Source organism: Pinus tabuliformis, chromosome 9 (genome assembly GCF_031772625.1).
Source record: "Pinus tabuliformis cultivar Carrire ecotype Pingquan chromosome 9, CPIR1, whole genome shotgun sequence".
NCBI classification, from domain to species: Eukaryota; Viridiplantae; Streptophyta; class Pinopsida; order Pinales; family Pinaceae; genus Pinus; species Pinus tabuliformis.
This window is the reverse complement of record NC_142307.1, coordinates 523,594,252-523,609,395: the sequence shown is the minus strand read 5'-3', so window position 1 is coordinate 523,609,395 and position 15,144 is coordinate 523,594,252. Positions and strand designations below refer to the sequence as shown.

Sequence of the window (15,144 nt, the reverse complement as noted above, 5' to 3'; positions counted from 1 at the left end):
TCTTTTTTCTTTTTTTTGTTGTTGCACTGAGAAACTTATTCTACAACCCAGTATAATATATAATCTTATCCATACTTTATGAAAATTAAATCTATATTTAAAATAAATCTATACCGGTGTATAACTTACATTCACTTATACAATATAAATATTATCACACATCTTTGTGACCACACTTAGATCTAATATTATCACACATCTTTGTGGCCACAGGTAGATCTATGGAGTGCTTGACACTTTTGAAGCGTTCTTTCTCCTGACAAGCTGACTTGCTTGGATCAAAATCAACCTGAAAGTTGAATGCACACGAACCCACTCCCTGATCCAACTTTTCTGTGGATTGAACCCTTCATGAATAAGTGTCGGTCGAACCCCGATTTCCCTGCCAAAATCGTGTCTGCGACTGGACCTTCTATTCTTGTTCCTGCCTGCAAATAGATTGTTGTTATAGAAAAGTAAAGAATGGATTCTCTCTATGATTTGCTGAACGAATAACCCATAGACACAAGCAAACCGCTTACACATCTTATTTTAGCTCACATAAAGTCTTTTCATCATAATCAATTATATATCTTCAAAACTATGTTTTAAAAGTGAAAGTAAAATAAGTCACGTTCCTGGTTACTTACTGGTTACTTAGTTTAATAAAATATTTTAATATTATAATGTGTTATATGTACTCTAATTATAATAAAAATGTAAAATGAGTTATATGAATATTTATTTATTTTTTATTAACTTTTTAAATATAATTAAATATTTTTTTGGTAGATAAAAGTTATATATATATTCCCGGATGCGGGTGACATCACCGCCTATGCCGCGTGTTGAGGCAGTTAAGAGGCATGTGGCTTGTCACATGGGCCTCTGGCAGCCCGGACAAGCCACGCCATGCCAAACTGCTCGAACCTTAAATTCGCCGGAAGGCGATGCAATTGGTATTTTCGCAATGTCTCGGGGGGATGGGAATGTCGTTTGGCTGTCTCGTCTGGAGCAGAGGAGCGTTGGAGGAATGTACAGGGAGTTGCAGGCGCCATTCAATGCGCTGCAACATACGAGGAGCAAGGCGGTTAATAAGGAGGCCATCCTTACCGCTCAGATGAATCACAAACCAGTCGAGTGGGTAATTGCTTGGGATTCTGACAATCCAGAGGAGTGGGTAATTGCTTGGGATTCTGGAGGTATTGCTGGAGAGGCAGGCCATAGCCATATGCCGAGGGAGCGACTTAGGATGTGCAGTCGCAGAGGCATGTCTCGTGGGCGCTCAGGCTCCCAGAGGCCTGAAATCTCTCCTCCGTCTTCACTTGAAATCACCTCTGAGCAAAACAGGTCTCCAGGCCGTAATGCCAGAGGCAATTGTTGGGGTATGCCGGAGTGTGGCCATGCGGAACATCCGGCCATTCGCTACAGAATTCCCTGTGCCTTTGCTAACAATACTCTCATAGTGTCTGTTACTGTGGAGCATTGCAGCAGTGTTCGGGGGCGCATGGACACGGTGACAGTTCCGCGGGTCGAAATGGAGACTCCCACTGTGGATTTCACGCGCCCGGTCCAGAAGGATGAAGCTGGCCCCAGCGAACCTGTTCGCAGAAGCTCGAGTCCGGGTAGGGAGCCTGTGCAACGAAGCTCAGACAAGGGCAAGGGAGCTGCGGAAAATCTCAAGGGACCTGCTTCTGATGAGCCGCATTCCACGGATGAAGATTAGCGCTGCACTCGCCAAGTCTGGGAAGCAAGGGATGAATTCCTCTGACCTTTTCATTTTCAGTTCTTTGCATTTCTGTCATCTAGCTCAGGACGGTAATCTCTGTCCATATCGCCATAGTTTCAGTCCACGCGTCGTCCATCATGTTCACCATGTTGTCCATCATCCACCGTGTCATCTCTGGAACTCTTCGTGTCGGTCACAGCATGTTACGTGTCGGTCTCAGTTTGTTATGTGTCGCTCCTCTCAGCATGGAAGTAATGTATATGATCTTCGTTGAAGAAACAGGGCTTTGGCCTAGCTGTAATTTTTGTAACATTTTTGACTTTTTTGTAATATAAATAGATCAGTTTTACGGAGAAAAAAAAAAAAAGTTATATATATATATATATATATATATATATATATATATATAATTGATATTAAAGAGAATAATAACAAGTTAATAATTAATAATTATTTATTTAATATTGAATGATGATAATTTTTTTATATAATGGTCATATTATAGTATACATGTCATGTTATTAGAGTATAGATTGATATAATGAGAGTTGTACAAATTGTACACATTTTTTTTTACATTTTTTTTTAATTTATATTTTTTAAATTTTTTTTTTTTACAAATAAAAAAATAAACCCCATAAAAATGGTCTATTCAATACTTTCCACCAATGAGAAAATGAAATTTTTGAATTTAATTACAAACCATTTATGTTTATGGTACATAGTAATTAATATAATGTTATTTTTCAAATTATTTATATTTATTATACATGATAATTAGTGATATAGTACATAGTAATTAATAATAAAGTACACAAAAGTCAATTTTTACCATCATTACATAAAAAAAAAAGAGATATTTCAACCAATCATATTTAAAATAAATAGAAATAAATTTTATTTAAAAATAATAAATTTAATTTCATAATGTTAAACTTTAGATAAATTTTAAATTTTGAGTGACAAAAATAATAAAAATTTCTTATTTGACTCTAGCAAGCTATTCATATTTGATTCTACAAAAGACTTGAATTAGACTTAGGTGAACTGAATAGTTATATCCTCCTCCGAGCGGCAGGTATAATAAAGGCTTATTATTTGGTTTAACAAGCCACTCATATTTGATTCCACAAAAGACTTGGATTAAGATTAGGTGAACGAATGGTGATTCATATTTATTAGAGTTATGCTGGGCACGTAAAACCAAATAAAATAAAATAAGTGGATGGTGTATCTAATTATTATTACATTTTCCTTAGATTATTTAAAATGATGGTGTATTTAATTATTATTAAATTTTCGTTAGATTATTTAAAATGTTATTTTTACAATGATATGGGAAAATAAAGATTATAATGGAAAGGAGAATTGTTACTTTTACAATGAGCTGAGAAAATAAAGATTTTTTATTTTGTTTTTGTTTCAGTTTTATATTTGTTTTTATTTTAATAGAAAGGATATTTTTTATTTTTTATTTTGTTTTTGTTTCAGTTTTATATTTGTGTGAAATTGACATAATCACATTTGTAATTTATTAATTAATGCAGTATATATCTCGAATATAAAGCTTAATTAATTAAGCGACTGTGATACATTTTCAAGCATTCACGTTATTGACAACATCAACCATGGATAAATCAAAATAATAATGAAAGAATAAATTTATGGACTCAACACATCCCCAGGAATTTGAAAATTAATTGTAACTTGCAAAAAGTTTTTTTACAAGCTTATTCATAAAGTTGAATTGTACTTACAATAATTTTTTTTGTAATTTTGAAATCAAATCAAAATTGAATTAACCTATATATATCTCATGCACTCTGGATTGAACTTGACTCTCCAGACGTGATTAATGAGTCAAATTTTGAGAAGGTTTAGCGGTTGAAACTCAAACCATTGTAAAAATCACAAGTTGGGGCACATTTTTGGTGGCATTCAATACCTTCATCTTGCTAGAAATTAAATCAAGAGAGCAAGTTTAAATGAATATGAAGTGCAAGCAAGGGAGCTCAAGTGAGAAAATTCAAGTGAATGAGTTCAAGTGAGAAAGTTGAAGCAAGCAAGTATAAACAAGTGTAAAATGTGATGGTCAAAATCATAGAGTTGGTTTCCTTATCATAAACTTTATGGGAGACAACCAAAAGCAGTTTAGTCATATTGACCAATGATATATTGGGGAATGTTATCACTTGTTTGCATGTCATCAAAACAAAAATACATGTGTTGCAATCCCAATCCCAACTCTTGCAAGATGAGTTGATGGATCTTAAAAATTAAAAGTTTGTGAAGCATTCTAAACTAGTTCTTGTTCATATTAACCCTCTCTTTAATGATGATGATGATGATCAAAAGTCTAGTCATGAGCACCTTAGTTAGACAAATTCAATTGCAAATGAAGAAGAAGTTTTTTATGCTTAATCCTAGCTCAATATTTCCAACAACATTGTAAGGCCTTGAGAATAAATGCAAGTCGACAAAAATTGACATGGTTCAGTATACGGTGATAAAAACAACATGCATATCCTAAATTTATTTAAATCACTTAAGTTTATATGAAACATCAAGAGGAGAGATCAAGGTGTCGACATTGTAATCACAGTGGTCTCATGGTGTTGAAATTATAGCAAGAAAAATACTCAATTTTGACTTGTGCTTTAGTCAAATTGAGTAAATCAAATTTCCACATTAGTAGGACAACTTGGAGGCAGTTAACTTGTGTGACATGACCTTTTCTACTAGTTTACTCAATTCAAGTTATAAGCTAGAAGTAGAGTTGTGCATGTAGTGATTGCTAAGATTTAGCAATCTAGTTGAGTTATTGTTATTTGTACTTAGTTAATTGAGCTCTAGTCATTAGTTGAGCCAGTTGAAGGTTACTTGAGTAGTTAAGACTGTTGTTAACTCACTAATCTCTTAGTTAATTAGTCAATCAACTAAAAATAGACACATTCATGCATAAAATTTGAATTTCCTAGTTGAGGTGGAGGATAAACATGTTTATATTTATAATTATATACAACTGAGTGTATAGTGCTTTTGCACTAAGTAGGTGATCAATTCCTCAAGCTATTGCACAAGGAAATAGTGAATTTCTCTTATTTTTTAGGGGTTAATTCCTCCAAGATTGTGCAAGGAAATAGGAGGTTGGCTGAGGCTTGAATTGGCTGAGTGTTGGCCAGAGAAGATCAAGAAATAGGATAACAATATTATAGTGCAGGGTGTGCTTTAATGCAAAGCAACGAATGGGTTTTTACCAGTTTGGTTTCCCTAGAAATCACTGTGTACTTGGTGTTTTGATGGTTGCATGTCATTGCATGTGTTTCCATCATGTGATTTCAATTCCACAAAAAAGTAGAGGAAATTTGTATTCTCTTGTTTTCAGCCTGAATACATCAGTAGTAGCAAATTTCTTGAAATTTCTACACATGGAAGATCATTATTTTTATCTCCATCCTTACTAACATTGTGGCAACAAGAATTGTGCAATAAAGAGATGTTCCAAAAGAAAAAAAATTATAAGACTAAAGGTTCACTATGACTTGATTGATCCTTGGTAGTGTTCATCAATAGGAAAGCAATTTCATTAGTCTTATCAAATAATTCAATCTCGGATAAAGAGACATATTGCACTAGATAGTGAAATGAAAATGATACTCTCTTGTTCTTGAAAGTGGGGAGTACAATGATGAAAATCTCCTACACCTTGGGGGGGAGTGGATAAAACAAGTTGAAATTGATTAGTGGTAAAGAAAAACCACAAAATGGAGTGAAGATGGTTTGTTATCAAACAAAATCGCTAGACGAAATTGATTAAGTGCAACCCACATGAAAACTCATGGTGTCTCTCGTTTTAACTCATAAAGGGGGGAAATAATAATGGTTGTCAAAATTAAAATTTTGACTAAAAAAATATGCCAAGATGGGAAACAAAATTTTCAAATGCGTAAGATGTTTGTCAAATTAAAAGTTCTGGCAATGTAAACAAATCACCAAATAGGTAACAAACAATTTTCTAGATGGGCATCAAAATTGCCAAATTAGGAAGCAAACAACAAGCTATATGGGCATCAAAAATCTATGGATTGTAGACTTCTAGATTCAAGATTCAAGTAGTTCCAAATAGACACTTCATTTACTACTCAACAAAGATGGTTTAATGTCTTGCAATTGAATCATACACAAAATACAACATTGGGATGTTGATTGAGAGAAAAATTGTAGAAACATTTTGTTCACTTGGATGGTTATTAGACTTATTAGACAACATATGGATTCTTCTACATTACAGTTTGGCAGTTGATTGAATTGTCAAGCTATTTTTCAAGGATGTGTCATACTTGTGGCCGATTCACTTATCTTGATTTGCTCTCATCATAGTGGACTTTGGCATCCAACTTTGGTAGTTTTCCAAGAAAGACTCCATTAAGACTCAACTAGGGATTTTCAGCATGAAGACTTGGAGACGATACCATTTTATGTTGTATTGTTGGTAATATTTTTTGGACTTATAATTGAGGAGGAAATGTTAGGCTATGATTCATGTACAATCATAAAGACTTAGTATACCATCTTTGTATTTCACATTTTAAGATAAATATCTTTAAAAAGATTAAATTACTTATATTACAATATTCAAATTTACAAATTTAAAATTACATTTTTTATTATTATTTAACAATGTATTTTTGAATGTATAAATAAACTAAATATCTTAAACTTTTTTAAAATACTTATATTCCATTATTCAAATTTACAAATCTAAAATCTAAGATCTACTCGATTTTAATCCGAAAAAAATATTAAAATAAAATATTAATTAAAAAAATAAAATCAAACACAATCAAATAATTAAGCTAAGCTATCCAACGATGCCACATACCCATTCGTATCACTCTACCCGAGTGGTTTTAATTGTCGTTCTCAAGAATACGATTTTGAGGAAAAAACCGACAACGAATGATTTCAAAATCGATCCCGAAAAAAGAATCCACAACAAATGATATCAAAATCAAAATCGACACGGGAAGTAAAAATTCCACAACGAATGATTTCAAAAAAATAAATAAATGTGAATATACATTTATATATACTATTTTTTATTTAAATAATAATATATAAAAATGATTTTCGTTAATTTAAATTCAAATTAATATTAATTTATTCAATTCTTAAATAATTATATTTATTAGTACAATTATATAAGATCAATGGTTAATTAGGGGAGAGATTTCTATTGTTGTGTAGATCAGTTGTTGTTATAGTACTGGTCCCATACAACGATCAAAATATGACAAAAAAATATTCATAATTAAAACATAAATATATAATATTAAGTTATATAAGTTATTCAAATATGTCAAAAATGGGCCCATATATTGATTGGGTTTACAAGTGTCCAACACTAACCTTTACTATCACAATTTGACAAGACATCATGTCCCAAGTACCTCTAGATATTTAGAAAACAAGACAAAATTATCAAGCAAAACTTCTATCCCATACTATCTAACATGACACATATCACATCAGACCAACCCCAATAAATATAAACTGGAGCAGTTATGCCTAAATTTCATTGCTACCTGCATAAGAATAGAGAATATATGTGTCAACAATAATTGCATATATGTTCATCAATGCAACCTGCTCAAAGCAATAAATGACACCAACACACAAGATTCAGGAATTAAACACAAGAAAACACAAAGGAAAGCACAAGGATCAACCATAAGAGTTTATCAGCCATTGGATGACATCCAAATCAATCCACAACACACATTTGAATTTGGAAAAAAGCAATCCATGTCAATCCTCCCTTCCAATCAAATTCAACAACAGAAATCTATAAAACCACCTCACAATTGCTTCATAAACTTTCATTCTACTCATCTGCAACTAGATTCACTCCATCAGATACTCTGCAGATTGTAATCAATTTTGAACAATTCAAGCATTTTCTTTCTGTTATTTTTAATCTTCCAAATCTTAAATTAATTTAACATATGAAAAAATAGTGTGTGCAATTTAGCTTATGTGTGTGAAATTGTAGACAAAAAACCATAGCATCTGAGTGAACAAAGAACAAATTAATCATGCCCAACATGCAATTTAGCTTATGTGTGTGAAATTTGGCTTTTGTGTCATTCAAATGTTATACAAAAAATAATCCATCACATTTTGTCTTTGGTTACCTAAGAGAAAAATGAGGCTCTCTGAAGAGAGATCTCTATCAAAGAAGTGGAAGAGGTAGTAAAATCTATGCCCTGGAACAAGGCTCCTAGACCAAACATCTTCACTACTAAATTTTTTCAGGCCTACTATTCAACAATCGAATATGATATCTAGCAAGGAATGTATGAATCAAGGAGATTGAAAACCATCATGAAAGCTCTTGATGTTACCTTTTGCACTTTAGTTCCCAAAAAACACAAATTCAAGGACCTCACGACTTTTTCTCATTGCTCCATGAAATGTAATCTACAAAGTAATTCTAGACAAAGTCTTACTTGTTGGTTGTGTGGGAAATTAGGCCATCTAAGAAATAGATGCCCACAAGGAGAAGCCTCCAAAAGAGGTAAAGGAAAAGCATCACAAGAAAGACTTAAAATGATCAATGAAAAGGTAGAAAGTTCACAACAGATCTTCTTTTCTCACTGCAATAGGTGTGGCTCAGACAGACATAATACAAATCAATTTTTGCATCATCCTTTTCATATTAAAAGAGAAGAAGTCCATGTTCTAGATGAAGGATGTTGTTCTTCAAGTACAAAAACTTCAAACTTTGAAATAGATTCCGAAGATATATCTAAATGATTCAATAAGAAACATTGTTGATTACTAATCATTGTTCTTGTAAATATCCTGATGTTTGTAACTGCAATATTGAAAGCATTAATTGCAGCAGTGAAGAAGAAAGCTCAGATGAAGAACCAAATATTGCTAGAAAAAATTAAAGGTTTGTATGGCTCAAGGAAGAGGAGATGGAGATGCACAAATGATGTCTCAAATAAAACCTTTTCTTGAAGGAGATATGAAGACAACTCTTTTGTATTCCTTCCTTAAAACAATGGCAAAATCTTGTAAGTTCTCAGAAATTCCTGGCCCCACAGGTAGAAAGCCTAATTTTGTTGATGCAAGCTTTGAAAGAAATACCAAATCATTCATAAGACATAACAGAAATGAGAGAACACAACCCCTTACAGTGAATGATTTAGGCAAAGAAATAAATATTCTAAAGAAAGAAGTCACAGTACTAAGAGCGAAAATCAGTAGGATAGAACAAAAGAATCAAACAAATCTCTGGGCCAAACAAGAGATAAATGAATTAAAAGAACAAATCAGGCAACTTGGACAAATGCAACCTCCATTGGAAGATTTTGATGAAAAGGGAAATCCAAACATTAATATATTTGATACTCAACATATATAAGGACTTAATGCAATGAGGATACTTGCCATACAACGTCAAAAGTATCACATCCTCATAAAAAATAAAGATCAAGGGCCAAAGTTTTAAATTGAAAGATTTGATAGATTCAGGCTCTAACCTGAAGATTGTAAACAAAAAGATCATCCGTAGTATTTATTGGGTTCATACAAATCATTTTTCTATTGGGCTAGGGAATAAGTTAATGCAAATGGATTATAAGGTACCTAAAGCAACTCTATGCTTTGATCACTATTGTCTAGATATGAAATTTCTACTTGCAAATATCCCAGTGGTCTGCATTTAGGAATGCCATTCCTTGTAGCAGTAGAACCCCATGGATCTACGAGAATAGAAGATGGGAAAGTAGGGTATTTTATCACAATCCCATCCATCCCTGGAATCTACAAGACCAAAACCAAACCTAAGATCATCCTTCCATTTTTATCCACTCCACAATTGTCCACAATAGTCCAAGTAGCAGAAACTATAAAAAGAAAGCAACAAAAAATCCAGGAGCTCAAGCATATCAAGGCTAATATGAAGATTGAAGAGCAGTTGTAGAGAAAAGAAATCAAGGAAAAGGTACAAGAACTGCAGAAACAATTTGAAGATCAGGTTTCTTCTGAAAACCCAACAACATTTTGGAAGAGAAAAAAACATTTTGTTGAAATTCTCATACAAGTCCTCCTATGAAGGAAGACCTTGTAAAAGTAGGGCTATTCTGATGAATGCCAAATCCTTGACATGCCTATAGGAGCTAAGTCTATAAGCTTTTGCATGTTAGCATAATGAAACAATGTTAAGGAAGGGGAACAAGAGATTTCAATGCAAAGCTAGCTCATCCAAGTGATAGTTTAAGAAATGATTTGAGTAGGATGATGAGATCATGTGCCATTATGGGAAATCCAGGGTTCATTCTCTTTAAAACCTACACCATCACTAAATATGTAGGTTCATTCTCTTTATGCAACAAATGTGGGCTCAACATAGGCACTTCATCCTCTATCAAATTATACCCTTCCCTACAAGTGCCACAACACATCACTAGACAAATGCCATGAGAATGTTTGTCAACTTCCACTATAGATTCTATATGGAAAGAAAATATGAGGTGGCTAGCATCGAGTAGGTTGTCAAGTGAAAAACACAGTAACTCTCCAAGGAATATCTAAAGGTAAAGTTTAATGAATGGGCCCTGGACACTAGTTATTTAAGAACCAAAGACACCAAGAGTTTTAAACTTATTGAGTTATATTGGTTGAACAAGACCTTTGTTGCTCAAGTGGTGGAGGACAAAGGTAGTCAACATCAATCCATAATGTAAAAGCAGAATGTGATGGACTAGAAATTTGATGTGTTATGCAAAGAAGTTTTTAATATCGATATCACAATCAATAGCTATTCAAAACCTAAAACAACACAATGGAAGAAATAGACCAAGTCTCAACTTCTATAAGTACTCCCTCACATCCCACTCGATGATGATAATGATACTTAAATTGACAAACATTATTGGTAGACACCATGGAAATGGCCAAGTTAAATCTCCATGTTTAACTTTTAAGAAAGGAAATAGCAACCTCCTCACACATGTTATCTATTCCCTTTTTTCTTATCAATAGGACAATGAAGTATAATATAGGCCTATAGATACTAAAAAAAACCTACCAAGATTCTTGTGAAGCACAAATTTAAACAAATCCTTATCTCCAATTTTATAATGCCTTGTGTAAACCAACCTAATAAAAGAATAAAATAAAAAGTCAGTAGAATACGATAGTGTATCACAGTCACAAGTGTGCGGTCTCTCTTTTGCTGCAGAGATTTTTCAAGTAGTTTTGACAAACATTAGGCTTCTGTGTGTGAAATTCGGCTTATGTGTGTGAAATTGCAAAGAAAAAACCATAGCATTTGAGTCAACAGAGACAAAATTAATCATGGCAAACAAAGACAATAGAGACAAAATTAACACAACATCTAATTCAAAACACATAGGCCTGATCATTCCTTAATCACAACAACTGAGTCAAAACACATAGGCCTGATCATTCCTTAATCACAACAATTTGGCAGCTTGTATGCAATAACTATCATGCCTCTAAGAATGGAAGAATTGGAAGTAGTAGAGAACTAGAGTGTTTTAAGATACGATCAAACACTGCAATTTTTAGACACCTTTTTCAATGACCTTAACAAAAGAGAATTTAAAACTTATTTCAATTAACCATCACCTATTCCTTGCATTTGTAATGAGACAATTTTCAGTACCCTTCCCTTTTTCTTTTGAGGTTGATCCGGATATTATGGATTTGATGCCCTTCTAAGGATACATGATTATGTTCAAGCTAAATTTAGGCGTGCCATTTATCAAACACATAGACCTGATATTTCTATTAAATTAAGTCCTCATATCTATGGATGGAGATTCAAGTCAATGCAAACACATAAATTTATTTTTCAAATATTTGCAAGTTGCAAGTATTGATTAACCTGTTCATATTTAAATTTCAAGAAATAAATAAGATCGAGTTTCTATTATGTAGGTTCCAATTATTGATTACCCTTTTCATATTTAAAATTTCTTTTCAAATAAGACTGAGTTTATATTGTTGAAACAACTTCCATTAACAGAAATAGATTTTAACAATATGCATGTCGTTACAGCCATGCCACGAGTTTCAATTGCAGATCATATCAAGAACAGGAAGAGGTGAGGGACCAAGGGTGCCCAATTGCGATGCACTTCATTGGAAGAGGAAATGGTCGATGATGTCAATGCTACCAATTCTCCATGCAATGATGTTGAGAATTCCCATGTGGTGGCAGATCCTACTATCCAGCCATCTACCATAGAGCCACCCTCAACCACAATACAAGGTGCAAGATCAACTAAGAAGATCAGTGCCATAAGAGGGTGGAAAAAGGAAGACATGCTAGGTGCAATTGATGACATAGATTTCAAGGGATATTCAATATGTGCATCTGCAAAAAACATGGAATTGCATCCTCAAGCATACATTATTGGATTAATGGGCTCACTAATACAAAGCGTAGAGGGCCTGTTACTGTTATGACTAAAGAGGAGGAGGCCAAGGTGGTTGTGTGGTGTAAGGAGATGGCCCAAATGGGACATGGATTAGAGTTGATACAACTCAAATCCACCATATCTCAAATCTATTAGGGGAGGCCAAATCCCTTCAAAGATGGGTTTTCTGGAAAATCTTGGTGTAGTGGGTTTAAAAAAGGCATCCAGACCTTGTCTTACGAACAACGGAGGGTCTTAATAGAGATAGGGATTTAAATTTATGCCCTGCAATTGTGTCTAAGTTCTATGACACCCTTTCCCGTGCATATGAGAAACACTCTTATGCCCCAAACCATATCTGGAACTGTGACAAAACAGGCTTACAGGCTGGAAGGAATTGTGGCATGCAGGTAATTTCCAAGAGAGGGAGCCAAAATGTGCCAAATTTGTTTCCTAAGAGAAGGGATTGGATCACTATACTTCGTTGTGTCAATGCAACTGGTTCTTCAATCCCAGGTTTTTATTTATTCAAAGGAAAAACACAACTTAAAAACTATATACATAATTGTGAACCAAGTGCATGCATGTCTACACATCCCCATGCATGGATGAAAAAGGAACTCTTCCCGAATTGGCTTTTTCACTTCGCTGCATCTGTGCCGGGTGGTATCTCGCCTGAAAATAGACACCTACTAATCTTAGATGGCCATGGAATCCACATGGTTGTGTACACAATTGAGGATGCCAACCATTTAGGCATTGACCTATTAACATTGCCAACTCATACCACTCACAGGTTGCAACCCCTTGATGTCAACATGTTTGGGCCTTTCAAGAACTATTTTAGGGCATAGCAAGCTTCATGGATGGCTAAAAATCTAGGGGTGGAGGTAAAAATAATTGAGCTAGCTAGGCTTGCAAGTAAAGCATTTAAAAGGGATCTAACACCTTCTAATATCAAGGTTGGTGTTACATGCCAATTTGTTGCCACGACACTTGATTAGTTTAAGGGTCTTTTTACCATCCGTGAACATGTTTGAATGAAATCCCTTAGAAGTCAAACAACCCAAAATATCTTTAAGTAGATGAGAAATTTGAGTAAAATAGTTGTCACATCTTGTTAAGTTTCACCTGTGCTGATTTTTCTAGATTTTCATGCGCATTCGCTGGAATTAACTATGAGAACAGCACAGAGCTACGCTCTGTCTACCACTATAAACTTGTGCAGGTGAATTCAAGAAAGTAAAATAAAAAGTACATTCTAGGAACATAGTTGGTCGAATATTTCCCAACTAAAAGCTTCTAGCTGATGACTATTCGAACCATAACCCTCAGATGATGCATCTTAATTCCTTTTCTCATTGAAACCTAATCCCTCAATTAAGGAGTCTCATCCTCCTCTTTTGGATTTGAAACTTCTTCCTCTTGGCCTATAAAATGACTAGAGGGATTGAGGAGGTCAAAACTCAAAGAAGATAAACTTATGTTGTTAGTTTGAGATTGGAAAGCTTGTCATCTAAGGAGGAGATTGAAGGCATTTGGGAGGGACCTCGCGACATCAAGGCGAAGGTTGTAAGGCTACTCTTTATCTTTTCTTAATACAAATGAACACTTTCTCCCATCGATTTGTCTTATTGGAGTGATGAATGGTTTATAATTGTTTATAATGTTTATTAAGGAAAATTCAATTCCTAATTTCCTTGATCATTAGGTTAAGTTTTGTTTGGATTATTATATCGCATGTGCTTTTGATCCTTTTATGGTCGATGTTTGCGGGTATTATCAAGCATTGAGGAGCTGCATCAAAACACAAAAAGGGATATTTAGCGAACATTTTGTGAAATAGGTAAGAGGCTCATCCATTAGCCTTAATTCTTATAATTCAAACAAGTCCAGCCTACGGAAAGAGTCAGTTCAATTGCCTTGCTTGTTTCTATTTTCTATGAGGGATCTAGGGAGATCACTCTTGTCTGCAAGAGGGATTTGTCCAGTGTAACAAATTGGTGAATCTGTCGGGGAACAACTTTATTATCGTCTTTTTCCTTAGTTTTTCTTTTTTATTCTTATGATCTATCTCGACCTAAGTATTTATGAATTAATGACCTTTTAGATATGTGTGGTTGATTCCTTGGATTTTTTTTTTTTCTTGGGTTTATTACACTTGCGTTGCTTTCGTTCACTAATAGATTGTAGCTCTACACCAGTTTCACCTTGACAATTGGGCACATGTGCTCTATTTTGTATTGCTGACCTGCGCAAGCCTTGAGAATTTTTAAAAATTTGGCTTTTGCTTCAACCCAAACCTAAGTTTGTTTTTCTGGAAGTGTCATTATCTTTGTTTAGACTGTGTTATGTCTCTTCTGAACTCATTTGAGTGCTTTGTTAATATTTTTTTAGAATTAGGTCTCTTTGAAGAAACTAGTTAGGGTTTTTCCTGGTTGATTTGTTGATTGATCAAGACGCGTTAGGTTGTCCTTTTGCTTGTGATATTCTTATTTTGTTCTATCAAATACACCAGTTAGACTTAATTATTTTTTCTTATTTGTGATCAAAGTCATTTTGAATTGCAACTTAGGGTTTCTTGAGATCTAGTGCTTTTGTGAAGAAATTGCGGTCAGTTTTGTTTGATAAAGGAAATTGTTTCTTTCAATTTTAGGAATTTCTCACAATGACACTGTTGTTATCATTAAATCAATGCATTCATCGGGAAAATGTGTTTTTATCCAACTCTCTTGATTGATTTCTGTATACTTGAAAGTTTTGAGTGATAAAAGATAAAGAGTATTTCAGTTTATTTGATATTTAGAAAAATCTGGAACTTGGTTTGTTTTCTACATTTTCATTGCATTAAGATGAAATTGGTTGTTTTAGAAAAATTGGAAGAGTTGTGAGTTTTGCATTTCATCTCAGGAAAATCAAAGAAACTCTTTCTTTCCTCCAAATAGGATTTCATCGAATTTGAGAGTTTCTATTGCATTT

At 33.8% G+C, this 15,144-nt stretch overlaps 1 protein-coding gene across 1 annotated transcript in view; it reads right to left on the bottom strand.

Annotated features, from left to right (window-relative positions):
- The window catches only part of LOC149149518 (uncharacterized), a 58,775-nt gene extending 58,250 nt beyond the window's left edge, over nt 1-525 (bottom strand). Inside the window, exon 1 of the mRNA XM_089442504.1 lies at nt 290-525. Coding sequence (XP_089298630.1) covers nt 290-525 — 236 coding nt within the window. The remainder of the gene's footprint in view (nt 1-289) is intronic.
- Between the last annotated feature and the right edge of the window lie 14,619 nt (nt 526-15,144).